The 14,923-nt window shown below is 43.9% G+C and overlaps 1 protein-coding gene across 2 annotated transcripts in view; it reads right to left on the bottom strand.

The window, feature by feature from the left end:
* Nucleotides 1-14,923, bottom strand: part of XPO6 (exportin 6) — a 109,272-nt gene that overhangs the window by 16,560 nt on the left and 77,789 nt on the right. For both annotated transcript variants that reach the window (XM_043914582.1, XM_043914581.1), the window contains exons 13-17: nucleotides 11,376-11,535; nucleotides 8,170-8,262; nucleotides 2,994-3,138; nucleotides 1,214-1,360; nucleotides 114-303 (exon numbers count right to left, since the gene is read on the bottom strand). In XM_043914582.1, coding sequence (XP_043770517.1) covers nucleotides 114-303; nucleotides 1,214-1,360; nucleotides 2,994-3,138; nucleotides 8,170-8,262; nucleotides 11,376-11,535 — 735 coding nt within the window. The remainder of the gene's footprint in view (nucleotides 1-113; nucleotides 304-1,213; nucleotides 1,361-2,993; nucleotides 3,139-8,169; nucleotides 8,263-11,375; nucleotides 11,536-14,923) is intronic.

Genomic DNA, 14,923 nt, shown 5'->3' on the forward strand with positions numbered 1-14,923 from the left:
TGGGCAGATGAATTCACCCACGAGCCCCAGATGCAAAGCCCATCTGCTGCAAAGGAAGAATGATGCCAGCTCTACCTCTCTCCCCAGGCTGCCCCCGCCTTGGGGCCACTTACTGTCATCCAGGGGCATCTTCCTCTGTGGGGTGACAGCACTGGGCTTCAGACTGCGATAATCCCGGGACAGCGCAGAGATGAGGCTGGCATGGTTCATGGAGCGCACCGGCCACTGCTGCTCATTCTCTGGGAGGTTTGGCCACGGAAGCAGCAGGATGTTCGAGAGGGCTCGGCACACCAACACCTGAGCCTGGAAGAGACCCGAGGGTATCCATCCAGCAGAAGTTTACAACCAACATGGACAGCAGAGCAGCTGCACCTGACATGACCTTTGACACTGACCACACACGCTGAGCTCAGGCCTTGGGCTCCCTTCTTAAAACCTGGGCCTGGGACTTGGGTCCAACTGGAACAATCCAGGAAGGAGGGAAAAACGGAAGAAACACCACCAAATCTAGGCCCAGCACATCTGAAGGCCAGCCTCAATCATCAGTCTTACTGCTGGCACTTCCCCTCTGATTTGTTACTTGAAGCGTTAAGAGGGGGAGAAATCACCGACGCTGAATCTAACCTGTCCCTTGGCTGCCTGCTCCGGATATCCTCCACCGAGAAGCTACTCAGAACACTGCTGTTGAGAGTCTTTTACACTCAATGTGCCCTTGGGGACAAGTCAGAAGCAACACATTCACAGTCCAGGTACTTTTAAGTAACTGCTTTGACTCCGCTATGACCCCGCCCCCATTTCATTGCTTTAAACCTTTTAGCCTGAGCCTCCCAGAGGATTTTAGAATATACTTGTCTGGAGTGTCTCAACCCTAAGAAAACAAACATTTAACAATAAAAGCAGACTCTTTTAAACCACAAAGAATACAAAGAGGACTCTCCCAGCACCAGCCAAACTGCCAGCTCTCAAAGCAGCACAATCACCAGGCCTGTCGGGAGGAACTTTTTATGTCTGAATAAGCACGCTGACCGTATTGGGAAGGAAGGTCATAACAAGAGAGCACTGTATGCATCAGTGTCATACATGTAAGAAATCCATGTACGCTGGCAGGGCCTGTAAGCTCTAAGTACAAGACGAAAGGCTAGGTTCTTCTTCCTCAGCCTCTCAGCCTGAGCCAAATGGCCCTGGGGATCCCAGGGGAGCCCTGAGGCCTCACCTTATCGACAAGTCGTTGGGAAGAGGCGTCGGTGATCCTGTTGAATACTTTCTGTACTGCAGGAATGCTGATGAGAAAGACAGGTCGCACAGTGGTGGCCAGTGAGACCAGTAAGTGGCATGCAGATAGCAGCAATTTGTCTTGGACCTGGGGAGTGAAGAAGACGTGTCAGCTCACGACGTCTCCTGTGAGACTGGTATTAGAAGAACTGGATGAGGCAGCCATGAGCTGCATACAGGGCCTGATGCCAAATTACGTCAACTAGACTCTGTCTCAAAGAAGTTTTCCTATAATGATGCCCAGTAACAAGGTTTCCTCTTCCCTGCCACATCCACAGCTCCTGCCCTCAAACCAAGACCACTGTCTAATTTTCTAGTTCTCAGCCACTAGTATCTTTGAACCCAGTCACTTCTCAGCTCATGAAACTACAGTGGCTCCCCATCAGCATTTAAACCACACGGCAAACTCCTTGGCATCATTCAAACAACGGGATTGTTCATCTGACTCTTCTTACTCTAGTGAAGCTGAGATCTCTCTTAACCCCCATTCTGCAGTCCATCAATCACACCAGGCTTGCCTACTTCCTTCAACAGGCCAATCAAACCCTTGGTTTAAGTACCATCCTTCCCTTTCAAATTATCTAGCAAAAGCGAAGACGCTTTGAAAACAGGACCAGATGCATAAATAAAAAATAAAGAAAGAAAGAAAACAAGACCAGATGCTAATAAGACTGCAGTCCAACAGCACACCAAAAAGCCAGTGGTATGTAGAATAATTTAGAAAAATTACATAATTTCCTAAAACCAAAAAATATCCCTAACCTTTGAACCCTATCATCCCACTTATTCTAAGCAAATTACCTAAAAGGATAAAGCTATAGTCGTGAGTACACACATTTCAAAACTATCTGTAATGAACTGTTAACAAACGGACACAATTTAAAAGATCAGCAATGGATAGGTGAATTCTGAAACAACCCCCTCACAGGATTATCATAACTCATTTACAAATTATAATTATAAATACACAAAAACTTACTGAAAATAACACCTTGTTCTGTTAATAGTGGTACAGAATGCCATGTATGATTAAAACTACCAGAAAAAGAAAAAAGGGAAAAAAGTATCTATATGCTTTAGTAATATAAATTGGTGGTTTCCTTAGAGGACAGCTTAGAATCGATCAAATTTTACATGGATAGAACCTTAGACCCAGCAATTATACTTCTAGGAACCTATCCTACAAGGATGTACAGACAAGGATCTAATTTCCATCAACAGAAGAGTTATCATACATCCCCACTACAGAATAGCATTGGTCAGTTTCACACGCTACATTTGTCTGACACATGTAAAAGTCTCCAAGGCACACTGTTACACAAAAGAAGATATTAATATATCTCCAGCTGTCTACAAACATTTACTTATGTATATGATAATTGGAAAAAGTCTAAAGGATATACAACAAATGGTTGACAGTGCTTACCCTGGAAAGGAAAATGTTTTGGAGGAAGGAATTAAAGAGTACCATAATTTTTTAGCCTATACATTTGAATAGTATTTTACTTTTAGACAATGAGCATGTATTTGTGGGAGACAGAGAACTGAAAAAATTGGTATATTTGAATTTATATGGACTAGAACTGAAAAGGAACATGAAATGGCACATAGTTGTATCACAGCAGTAAGCACCGGGTCTTATGTGGCATTATAAATGGGTATATGAAGAGGAGGACAGACGGGGAGTTAGAGAAGAGATGCAGCCTTCGCTGTTTCAAGACCTTGGTGGTGATGAGAGGTGTGACTGCATCCATGGTGGTGGAGATGAGCGAAACGAACTGCTGGGTATTCTGCCGATGTGCCTCGCTGCAGTACTGTGCTAGCCAGTGAGAGTACGCCTGCAGGGCCGCCAGGGACTGAGCGTGCCTGCAAACAGAGAGAAGGTGTGTTAAAGGTTAAGGTCAGAATACATCAACACTAAACCTACTTTCACAGGAGGAGAGAATTCCACCCATCGCATTTACCAATCTACAACACTCATGATAGCCTGGAAACCTCCTTGCTCCCGTAGGACCTAAAGTTAAAACCCATCATCTAAGTATTGCCACCACTGCCTGGAACCCAGAAGGCAGTTAGCAAACGTCTATCAGATCTCATTCAATCTTTCTGTGACACACACAGGGTCAGGTGAGAGAATGGTAAATAATAAAGCCAGAATCCAAGAATTCAAGTGATAATGTGTTAGACTGGGAAATAGTAAAAATTTTATATCCCTAACTATAGACCAGGACGTAGAAAGCTATCAGGAATTAGAGCTTTACAAATAAGCTTTGATACGAGACTCTCAGCTTTAAGCTTCCATCACACCATACATGGTATCTGGCTGAGGCTTAAAGGAGCAAAGACTACAGTTTCTGCCGATGTTGTACTGCACCATACACACAACAAAATATACATCATCAGTTCAGTTCAGTTCAGTCGCTCAGTCTCTTGCGACTCTTTGTGACCCCGTGGACTGCAGCACACCAGGCCTCCCTGTCCATCACCAACTCCCAGAGTTTACTCAAACTCATGTCCATTGAGTCGGTGACATCATCCAACCATCTCATCCTCTGTCGTCCTCTTCTTCTCCCACCTTCAATCTTTCCCAGCATCAGGGTCTTTTCAAATGAGTCAGCTCTTCACATCAGGTGGCCAAAGTATCGGAGTTTCAGCTTCAACATCAGTCCTTCCAATGAACACTCAGGACTGATCTCCCTTAGGATGGACTGGTTGGATCTCTTTGCAGTCCAAGGGACTCTCAAGAGTCTTCTCCAACACCACAGTTCAAAAGCATCTATTCTTTGGTGCTCAGCTTTCTTTATAGTCCAACTCTCACATCCATACATGAACACTGGAAAAACCATAGCCTTGACTAGACGGACCTTTGTTGGCAAAGTAATGTCTCTGCTTTTTAATATGCTGTCTAGGTTGGTCAGAACTTTCCTGCCAAGGAGCAAGCATCTTTTAATTTCATGGCTGCAGTCACCATCTGCAGTGATTTTGGAGCCCAAGAGAATACAGCCAGTCACTGTTTCCACTGTTTCCCCATCTATTTGCCATGAAGTGATGGGGCTGGATGCCATGATCTTAGTTTTCTGAATGTTGAGCTTTAAACCAACTTCTTCACTTTCCTCTTTCACTTTCATCAAGAGGCTCTTTAGTTGTTCTTCACTTTCTGCCATAAGGGTGGTGTCATCTGCATATCTGAAGTTATTGATATTTCTCCCAGCAATCTTGATTCCAGCTTGTGCTTCATCCAGCCCAGCATTTCTCATGATGTACTCTGCATATAAGTTCAATAAGCAGGGTGACAATATACAGCCTTGACGTACTCCTTTTCCTATTTGGAATGAGTCTGTTGTTCCATGTCCAGCTCTAACTATTGCTTCCTGACCTGCATACAGATTTCTCAAGAGGTAGGTCAGATGGTCTGGTATTCCCACCTCTTTCAGAATTTTCCATAGTTTATTGTGATCCACACTGTCAAAGGCTTTGGCATAGTCAATAAAACAGAAATAGATGTTTTTCTGGAACTCTCTTGCTTTTTTGATGAGTCAACAGATGTTGGCAATTTGATCTCTGGTTCCTCTGCTTTCTCTAAATCCAGCTTAAACATCTGGAAATTCATGGTTCACGTACTGTTGAAGCCTGGCTTGGAGAATTTGGAGCACTGCTTTGCTAGCATGTGAGATGAGTGTAACTGTACGGTAGTTTAAGCATTCTTTGGCATTGCCCTTCTTAGGGACTGGAATGAAAACTGACCTTTTCCAGTCCTGTGGCCACTGCTGAGTTTTCCAAATTTGCTGACGTATTGAGTACAGCACTTTCACAGCATCATCTTTTAGGATTTGCAATATCTCAACTGGAATTCCATCACCTCCACTAGCTTTGTTCGTAGTGATGCTTCCTAAGCCCACTTAACTTCACATTCCAGGATGCCTGACTCTAGGTGAGTGATCACATCATCATTATCTGGGTCATGAAGATTTTTTTCTGTACAGTTCTTCTGTGTATTCTTTTACATCATAAAAGCTCACAATTCACCAAAAAGAGTAAATCTTTGAAAAAGTGAGGTAGTTGTCCCAGAGCTTACAAAACATCAGACCTTCTAATAAACATAAATAGGTCATTTCTCCCTTTTCTGAAAAAATTAGTAAGTAAGTTTCTGGGTGGGGTGATACTTTGAGACTCCGTAAATAAGTAACACCCTCCACAACAAATACCCATTGAGAATCCATGCCTAAATCATTCTTAAAACTTGGTGGTTGCAAACGAGGGAATTTTCTAATTCTTTTTCTTTTCATTAGCTATATTCTTCTGTAAAAAGAACTTTCTCTCCCTGATCTTCTTTTCTAATCATATGGATGCTGTATATTCAATATATTATAACTCCTTATCATTTTTATCCTTTCTTGATGATCACATTGTCAAGTTAACCAGGAAGCACCCTTTCTAGCTGGCCCCCATGTCCTTTTCATACATTCCCAGCCTTCCCAATTGGCTCAACAAGATTCTTCAGGGTCAGCCTGCCCCAGACTTGTAGCATTTCTCCAAGAAGCTCTGATTCCTTTTGGTGGAGAATGTATCTCAGAAACCAAGAGCCTGAATACTAAGGGGAGCACTGCTTCTGTGGTATCACTGCTTCTGGGACCTTTCAGTGGAAAAGCAAGGATACATGCAGACACTATTTAAAAATCAAACTTAGCATCAATAACTCCAGGGCAAATCAACCTCCAAGGCCTTCTAGACATGATGCAAGAAGGACACACCATCACATATATAACATTCTTGCTAAAATGTTTAACCCTGATCTAATACAGACAAAAACTAGACAAATCAAGATTTTTAAGCTTTTCTTAAAAAAAAAAAAAAAATTTAGACGTGAATCTCCGAAAAGTAACTCTCTCCCCCCACCCTACCCCTCCCAAACACACAATTTGGGGAACTAACTTGTCTAGACTATAAGAGAAACACATAATGAGATTCCTTAGTTAGAACCTAGAGCTAAAATATATACATCTATAGATATATACGTATAAAGGACATTCCTGGGACAATTAGGGAAACCGGAATATACAGACATATAGATATGCTTAAAAACAGGAGATGACATTACTGCATCTATGAAAGTTTTTGAGTGTTAATAATGTATTATGGTTATACAGAAGAATGTTCCTAGGAGATAAATGCTGAAGGATATAAAAGGTGAAATGATGTGTTGTCTGCAATTTATTTTCAAATAGTTCACACAAAAAACATGTATGTGTGTGCACATATGTGGGGCTTCCCTGATGGTTCAGTGATAAAGAAGCCATCTGCAGTGCAGGAGATACACATTCGATCCCTGAGTTGGGAAGATCCCTTGGGGCAGGAAATGGCAACCCACTCCAGTATTCTTGCCTGAAAAAATCCCATGGACAGAGGAGCCTGGCAGCCTACAGTCCATAGGGTCGCAAAAGAGTAAGACACAACTGAGCCGCTGAGCATGCACATGCAAATGTGTATACAGAGAGAGAAGCAAAAACAGAACAAACAAACACACACAACAAATGTGGCAAAATATTTATCACTGATGAATCGAGCTTGAGAGTACAGTATATGGGTGTTCATTCTATTACCCCCTTTCCTATAAATTTGAGCTTTTCCAAACTAAAAAGTTAGGTAAGAATAGGTACTAAATACCTTACAGTAAGAAACTGTAAATTTTGGGATTTTGGTATTCATAGTGACGAAACAGTTATTTTGTATTTTATCTTTAGAACCCAGTGATCAAAAAGTACGAAAAGTAAGGAGAAAGGCATCAGTCTGTCCTGTGAAAGGGGTGTCTAAGAATTTCAGCCAATCTTTTACATTTATACAGCTCCTTAAGGCTAAAGGAAGGAACACTAAAACGTTCTGAAATTGTGTGCAAGGCGTGTTTATGAGCAAATCAGCCTCTTTCTTGGAAGAAGCTTTCTCTAAATTCTCAAAAAGGAGAGCAATATTAAAAAAAAATTTTTTTTGAAACCACCATAGTAAATGAGACTCTTTTTCTGTGTATCTAATTTGAAGCTCCAGAATGCTCTAGAACAGGGATCAGAGACTTTTTCTGAAGAAAGTCAGAATATAAATGTTTGTTTTTGAAGGCCATCCACTATCACTCAGAACTGTTAACTACTCTGCCACTACAGTGCAAAAGCAGCCATAGGTAATAATGTAAATGAATGGGCAGGGCTGTGCTCCAGTAAAACTATTTTTAAAAGCTAGCACGGGGCTGAATCTGGCAGAATGCCTCTCCAGCCGAGAGCAAGCCTTCCAGGCAGTAATCTCTGGGAGAGGGCCCCATCTCCAATCCCCATTCCTTTACCCCGTCCCTATGTCACTTTCCTAATGGTCTCCCACCGTCTATAATGTTTCTCAGTGTGGTCCCTGGGTGGCCGGCTTCAGAATCACTTAGGGTTCTTGTTTAATATGCAAATACCAAAGCCTCGTACCATCCTGCTATAGTCAGGATCTCTAGGGGCATTTGTTCCCCACGCAATTCTTCTGTACCCTACAGTTTCAGTCACTGGTCTTCAGAACACGATTCATGGCATTCACTATCCAGCCTCGCCTCCCACCACACCAGCTGCTCCCCACACCCCTACCTGTGTGACTCTGCATCACTTCTGTGTCTTGGCATGTGCTATTCTTTCCTCCTGAAATGCCTATGCCATATACCTACCCTCTGCTCCCAGCTCTCATCTGCCTGATGAACTCCACTCACTCCAGCCACCCCAGTCCCCAGATATAACAAGCTTTCTCTCTTTCGGGGTTTGGAGAGGGAGTTTTTTCATCTTTTCACAACAGCCACTACAGTCTCTTTTTATCTATAAAGCCATTTGGGGGCAGAGAACAAGTCTTTCTGAGAATACACAAACATCTAACTATACTTACACATCAATGAGATCAGGCTTCAATACTGATGGCACGGCAGTCTCAATGTTGTACAATTTTATCTGAGATCCATACAAAGTGACTTTGACCAATCTGTTGGCAAAGAAGAATTGTACGAGTGAGACCACACTCAGTTTGTGGACTAAAGCAGACAAAATGGACAAGGTATCAACAAAGGTCTTGAGGACATGCTTTTTTCCAATCAAAAAAGAATCAAGACCAGGTTTTCAATTTTATCCCAAAGATGTAATCTGAGATATGCATAAAGATTTATATACTAAGACACAGACTAAAGCACTACCTACAGTCTCAAACTTTTTGAAAACAATATAAATATCCAACAGAGAATATAATACATCCAACAACATGATTAGAATAGAAATTGTTATTATATGTGTATTTTACCACAATTTTAAAAAATGGAAAATAATAAAAAAAATTAAAAAAAAAAAAATGGAAAATAAGCAAATGTTTCAGGTAGATAGACATATGATAAAATATAGCAAAATTTCACTGTAGAATCTAGGTGATGGGTACATGGGTATTACCTATACAATTTTTTAACTTTCTGAAAATATGAAATGTTCATGATAAAACACTGGGGTGGGGTTGGGAAAGGGGGACACAAGTTTCTACAATAGATTAAGGTATTTTTAACTGTCAGCACAATTCTTTAAGAAGCAAGGTGTTGAGCCCCCTGGTTGCCCAAGGGCTCACTACATACAAATGAACATTAAATATCACCAGCTCTACTGGGAAACGGGAGACTGCTCTTCCATTAGAGAGACTCCTTTCTGACTAAACATTGAAAAAAAAAAAAACCCTAGAGAGCTGGCTAAGTTCTCTCTGTGCCTGCTCTGTAAGGAACCCTGGACTCAGGTCTGCGGGGCATGCCAGGGAAGATGGTGCATGTTTTGCTCCCTCAATCCAACAGCGCAGAGGGTCCCACACTTCACTGAGCGGAAGAATCAACTGGGGAACTGGGTATAAGACAACTTGCTGGTGCTGCCCACAGACGGACACTGCAGCTCTGAGGGCATCTGGACATGTGCACCTCTGAAGAGCATCCATGGGACCCTGATGCATGGGGTCCATCTTCTGAAAAATATTCCTCTCTGATAGGGGCAGAAATCAGGATTTTATTATAAAACCACGAGCTTGAGTCACAAGTTATTCAGGGTTGGGGAGCAGTCAGAAAGAGGTATTTTCAGTAAGCCAAGGAACTAAGTAAAAGAATAAGAGTCAAGGGTCCTCAATCTGAAGTTCTAGGAAGCGGGGTGTGGTGGTGACGATAAGTAGGCATCAAAAAAGTCACCATCAATAAGTAACACACCAATGAGTGCCCAGTGTTTAATTCTTTAAACTGTTTTACATTTTTTACATTCATACAATGTGTGTACAGTTTACTGGTGTTAAATATATTCATAACATGCAACTACCCCAATCATCTATCTCCATGACTCTTTCCATCTTAGAAAACTGAAACTCTGTATCCATTAAACAGTAACTCTCCACAACCCCTCCACCCCTGACAACCAAGGACTTTCTGTCTCTACCATTCTGACAACTCTAAGTACCTCACAGAAGTGAAACCATACAGCTTGTGACTTGATACTCTTCACTTACATTTAACATCATTCTTTAATGTTGCTCTACACTAAAAATGAACTTCTAAATGTGTCTTTTAATATTTCTATGTTTAGTAGTCTTGATACTAATATTATGTAACCGACAAGTAAAAATGCTACTGATGGAAGTGGCTATTAAGATCATGTAGCCATGACAAGGAGGCTTCTCTCACACTTTATTGTAAGTGAAGGCCAAAGAGCCAAGTCTGTTTAACTACTGAGTCTGCAAACTTAAGCAATACAGAAAGATGTATATACCTAAGGACCTATAAAATAACAACCCAGAATCTCTGAACCTCCCTGTGAAGCCGAAATGAGTGATGGATACAATACATGGCTTAAGTTTAAATTAAAAAAATATAGACTTCAGACAGAAAGACATGTTCTATTTCTACTATCAGAGGAAACAGGCCTAGCGTAGGAAGAAGAGGAAAAAGAGCTTGAAGTAGAAGCTCTGTGGCTGGAGAAAGCTCAGCATTTGGGCTCCAGAAACTGGTAAAAGTCCATGTGCGGCTTCTCACAAACTGTGTGGTCTGAGGCAAGGCACTCGCCCTCTCTGGGCCACAGTTTACACAGATAAAATGATAATACCTGTCCCTCAAAATACAGAAAGAAAATGGACAAAATTACTTTCTAAAATCTCCTACTACTGTATACTGCTTTTCTTATTAACATTAATCTGGCTTTGCAGATTTATTTAAAATTCTCAGTCATGTCTGCTTTTAAGCAAAGAGAAACAAAGAAAAATCTGGCATGCAAGTAAGTAGGCTTGGGCCCTAGCTCCCCCTAGTGTGTTACCAATGACACAGCCACTGTGCCAATGAAAGCACCAGGTGTCTCAACTTTGGGCTGGATCCACACCCACCCGGGTTTGATCTAATCTACTTGCTGGTTACCTTCAAAAGACCTGAACGACCTGTCACTTTTATTTTCAGCAAATGACGTTTTAGGTGCCTGAGTTCATGAGGGGGTGGGGACCGGGCAGTAGGAAATGATCCTCAACAAATGCAGCCGTAAAGCCCGTGACGGACCCTCCAGGAAGAAGCAGTAATGGGAGCTCGGTGGGGGTAAGGTGGGGGTCCGCCCCTGTCAGGCTTGGCAGCTGCCCAGCTTCAATTCCCGAGGACCCTAAGAAGACTGCAAAAACTAGCCCCACCAGAAAAAGACCCCTCTGGCATCTGGCTGCCTAGCCAAGAGTGCATAATGCCTACTTGTTTGTCCTTTTATTAACAGGGCTGTCTTAACATCTCTTTATGACCAAAGCTGGTTTCTCTTGACGTTACTGCTGTCTTTAAATATAAGCTCTTCCATGAAATCACAGCTTATCTTTACCGTGTGCTACATACTAGGCCCCAGGCTCAGTGCCTTACCTCATACAAATCTCACAACAAACCCACAGCATACTATGTCCACTCCATTTTACCAGGACCTGAATGAAGTTCAGAGAAGGGCAGTGACTGCTCCACACCCCGTGTGCGGTGGAGCCTCGAGTCACCTGCGCAGGGCAGAGCTGCCCGGCCACCACAGCCCCTCATACAAGCAGGGAAGTTGAGTTCCATGCTGTGACTGCCCACCCACCTCTCCACCACTGTGAGGGCGTCGCTGAAGCGTGCGGCGAACACGTCCCCAATGAAGTACTCGGCCAGGCGGCCCACAGCCTGCAGGAGGGAGCTCAGGTCTCTCAGGGAGCAGTGCAGGCGCCGGCAGTCATTCTCCGCTGTGATGTTCAGCCTGGGTCCTGGAACAGAACACTTCAGGTTGTTTTTCAACAGGAAGAACATTCTCTAATTCCCACTACAGGTAACTGCCTTTTCATATGGTTCAGGGGATTCTCAAGGGAAAGGTCCATCTAGTCAAAGGTATGGTTTTTCCAGTAGTCACGTACAATGTAAGAGTTGGACCATAAAGAACGCTGAGAGCCAAAGAATTGTTGCTTTCAAACTGTGGTGCTGGAGAAGATCCCCAAGAGTCCCTTGGACTGCAAGGAGATCAAACCAGGCAACCCTAAAGGACATCAACCCTGAATACTCATTGGAAGGACTGATGCTGAAGCTCCAATACTTTGGTCACCTGATGCCAAGAGCCAACTCACTGGAAAAGACCCTGATGCTGGGAAAGATTGAGGGCAGGAGGAGAAGAGGGTGACAGAGGATAAGATGGTGGGGCAGCATCACTGGCTCAGTGGACATGAGTTTGAGCAAACTCCAGGAGATAGTAAAGGACAGGGAAGCCTGGAGTGCTGCAGTTGATGGGGTCACAAAGAGTCAAACACAACTTAGCAACTGAACAACAATGGCTAAGTAACATGGCTTCCCTAATGGCTGAGTGGTGAAGAATCCGCCTGCCAATGGAGACGCGGGTTCAATCCCTGGGTTAGGAAGATTCCCCCAGAGTAGGAAATAGCAACCCACTCCAGTATTCTTACCTGGGAAATCCCATGGACAGAGAAGCCTGGTGGGCTACAGTCCATGGGGGTCACAAAGAGTCGGACACAACTGAGCATGCACACACACATGGATAGGCAACACAGTAGACAGAAGAAGGCAGGCTGACACCTAAGAGCCAGGGGGATGAGTCAACAAGTTCGACACCTCAGCTCCTACATGGATTTCCAAGTGATGAGGCTGGAACAGAGCTCGTGACAGCCCCGAAAGAAGGACAGGAGCCTGGAAAGGGGGACACTGTGGCCAGGGCGTTGTGACAGTGGGTCACACCCCAAGGAGCCAGAGGACGAAAGGAAGACACAAGTGGAGGAAAGAGCCAGTGACAAAGCAGCCCTGACCTGCCCCCCTGCAACACTCCCCACGGAGCACAGAGCCTTGGCACAGAAACACCCAGTGGCAGGATTCTCAGCCTGCAGGCAGCCCGGCCAAGGCCACCAGACGGGTGGCTAAGGAGGGTGGGCCAGCTTCCAGGGTCAGAGCAAGAGGGTGAGCACCCCACACTGCCAGCCAGAGGGGCCCACAGCACACACAGAACCAAGAAGTGGTTCTGGTCACGTATGGTCACGTGAGGGGGAACAGTGCCTCTGTCCACTCCTCTCCCAGTTAACAAAAGCACCACAAGTACACACCTTCTGAGTGTCAAGGATGTTCAGGGTCACTGCTATGTAACCGAAGCCCGGGGTAAACTAAAACCTGTCAGAAGATGGGCTCTGATTCCTCATCAGTGGCCCCTCCCCCTCCCTGTACAAACCCATCCTCATCACCCACCCAGCTCTACCCTGATAACTCATTTTCAACTTTTTCACTGTACTAATTTTCAGCATAAAGGGAAAGATCCCGTGGTTCTCTATGATAACCAAGCCAAAACAGCAGCCTAAATCAGGTTTCCCTCATGGATGGTCATGAGACAGCTTAAAAGTCTTCCTGACGGGGCCGGCCCTCTTCCCCTCTGCCCCTCATCCCCGCACACATCTGGCCCATGGCCGTCCCCAGCACTGCCCCTCAGCCTCTTCCTGGACCCCTCAACAGAATGCTAGAGCTCGATGTCTCCTGAGGGAGTCTTCCACCTTTCGATAGCTTGGTCAGAAACACAGGGGTCTCCCCGATAAGTCCTCCTATCATCCCCTGGTCTCACCTCTGTCCATTAAATTCTCTAGGCAAGAATACTGGAGTGGGTTGCTATTCCCTTCTCCTGGGGATCTTCCTGACCCAGGGATCAAATCCGAGTCTCCTGCACTGCAGGTAGATAATTTACTGTCTGAGTCACTGGGGAAGCCCTTCCACCCTTTGAGGGGAGAACAAAAAACAAGCTTAATTTAAGCCTGCTGACACATGACAGTCATGGGGAGATGTGGAGAGGAGGGTCACGTTCTTGCGAATCTTCTCTTGGCTGAAATACATGCCTGGTCCCTGCTGTTTTCTGTGCCCACCCCTCTCCAGAATCCTGGCCATTCTCATCACTCTCATTTAAACCTGCCCTAATTTTTCTGATAAAAAAGCAGTACCTAGAATGAAAAACAGCCTGGAACTGCTGTGTGTGTTTTGAACTATTGGTTTGAACCATAGCAATTTGCTGCTATTTGACCATTTCTGACCTAAGAGAACCATGGTAATTCATATAGTTCAACTTAACATTATGTGCCATCCAAGGTTCAAAACAATCAAAATGGCAGTTGGTTCTTTCCTGATGTGTCTGCAATGCAGTCAAACGCACAGACAGTAAGTACCCCTCAATCAGTCTCTAGCCCTGCCCCCCAGCCTGGAAACCTCATACTACTATCACCACAAAATCAAGCAACGTAACCACATTGCCACCTGAGGGGGAAGGCCAGAGTTCCCACTGTGAAAAGCTGTTCAGATCAATCCACATTCTATTCTGTTTGGCTGAGGCTTAGTTCCCTCCTTGCTCCCATCAACACAGAATATCTGCACAATGGAACCTGCAGGTGAGGACACTACGACGTGTAGGCTTCAGAGACAGAAGAAAACATGGCCACACCAAAGTCTGATCTTCCATAAACCATGTTACCGTGCAGCTGTCTAGATAGATGTCCCCTGAGCCACACCCAAACAACAGCCCACAGGACTTCGCTGGTGGTTCAGTGGTAGGGACTTCACCTTCCAATACAAGGGATGTGGGTTTGATCCCTGGTCGGGGAACTAATATCCTACATGCCTCACAGCTCCCCCTCCAAAACAAAACAAAACACAAAATAGAAGCACTATTGTAATAAATTAAATAAAGACTTTAAAATGCTCCACACTTAAAAAAAAAAAAAAAGATCATTAAAAAAAACAAAAAACAGCTCACTGGAAAGTCACTGCCCTGGAAAGAAACATATTAATGTTCAAGGTAACTCAGGGGTGAGTGGTTAAGACTTTGCCTTCCAAAGCGGGGGTGTCAGTTCAATCCCGGGTCATGGAGCTAGGATCCCACATGTCTTGGGGCCAAAAAAAAAAAAAAAAAGCCAAAACATAAAACAGAAGCTGCTGTGTAACAAATTTAATAAAGACTAAAAATGGTCCATATAAAAAAAAAAAAAAACTAAAAAAAAAAATTTGTCTTTTTTTTTGCGGGGGGGGAGGACTGGGCAATAAAAATATAAAAATTAGCACTTAAGGTATTCAACTCTGAGAGAAAAAACAAGTCATAAATGAACCTAAGCAGAACCAAGAGTTTAA

The sequence above is a fragment of the Cervus elaphus genome, chromosome 10, assembly GCF_910594005.1.
Source record: "Cervus elaphus chromosome 10, mCerEla1.1, whole genome shotgun sequence".
In the NCBI taxonomy this organism is placed as follows: Eukaryota; Metazoa; Chordata; class Mammalia; order Artiodactyla; family Cervidae; genus Cervus; species Cervus elaphus.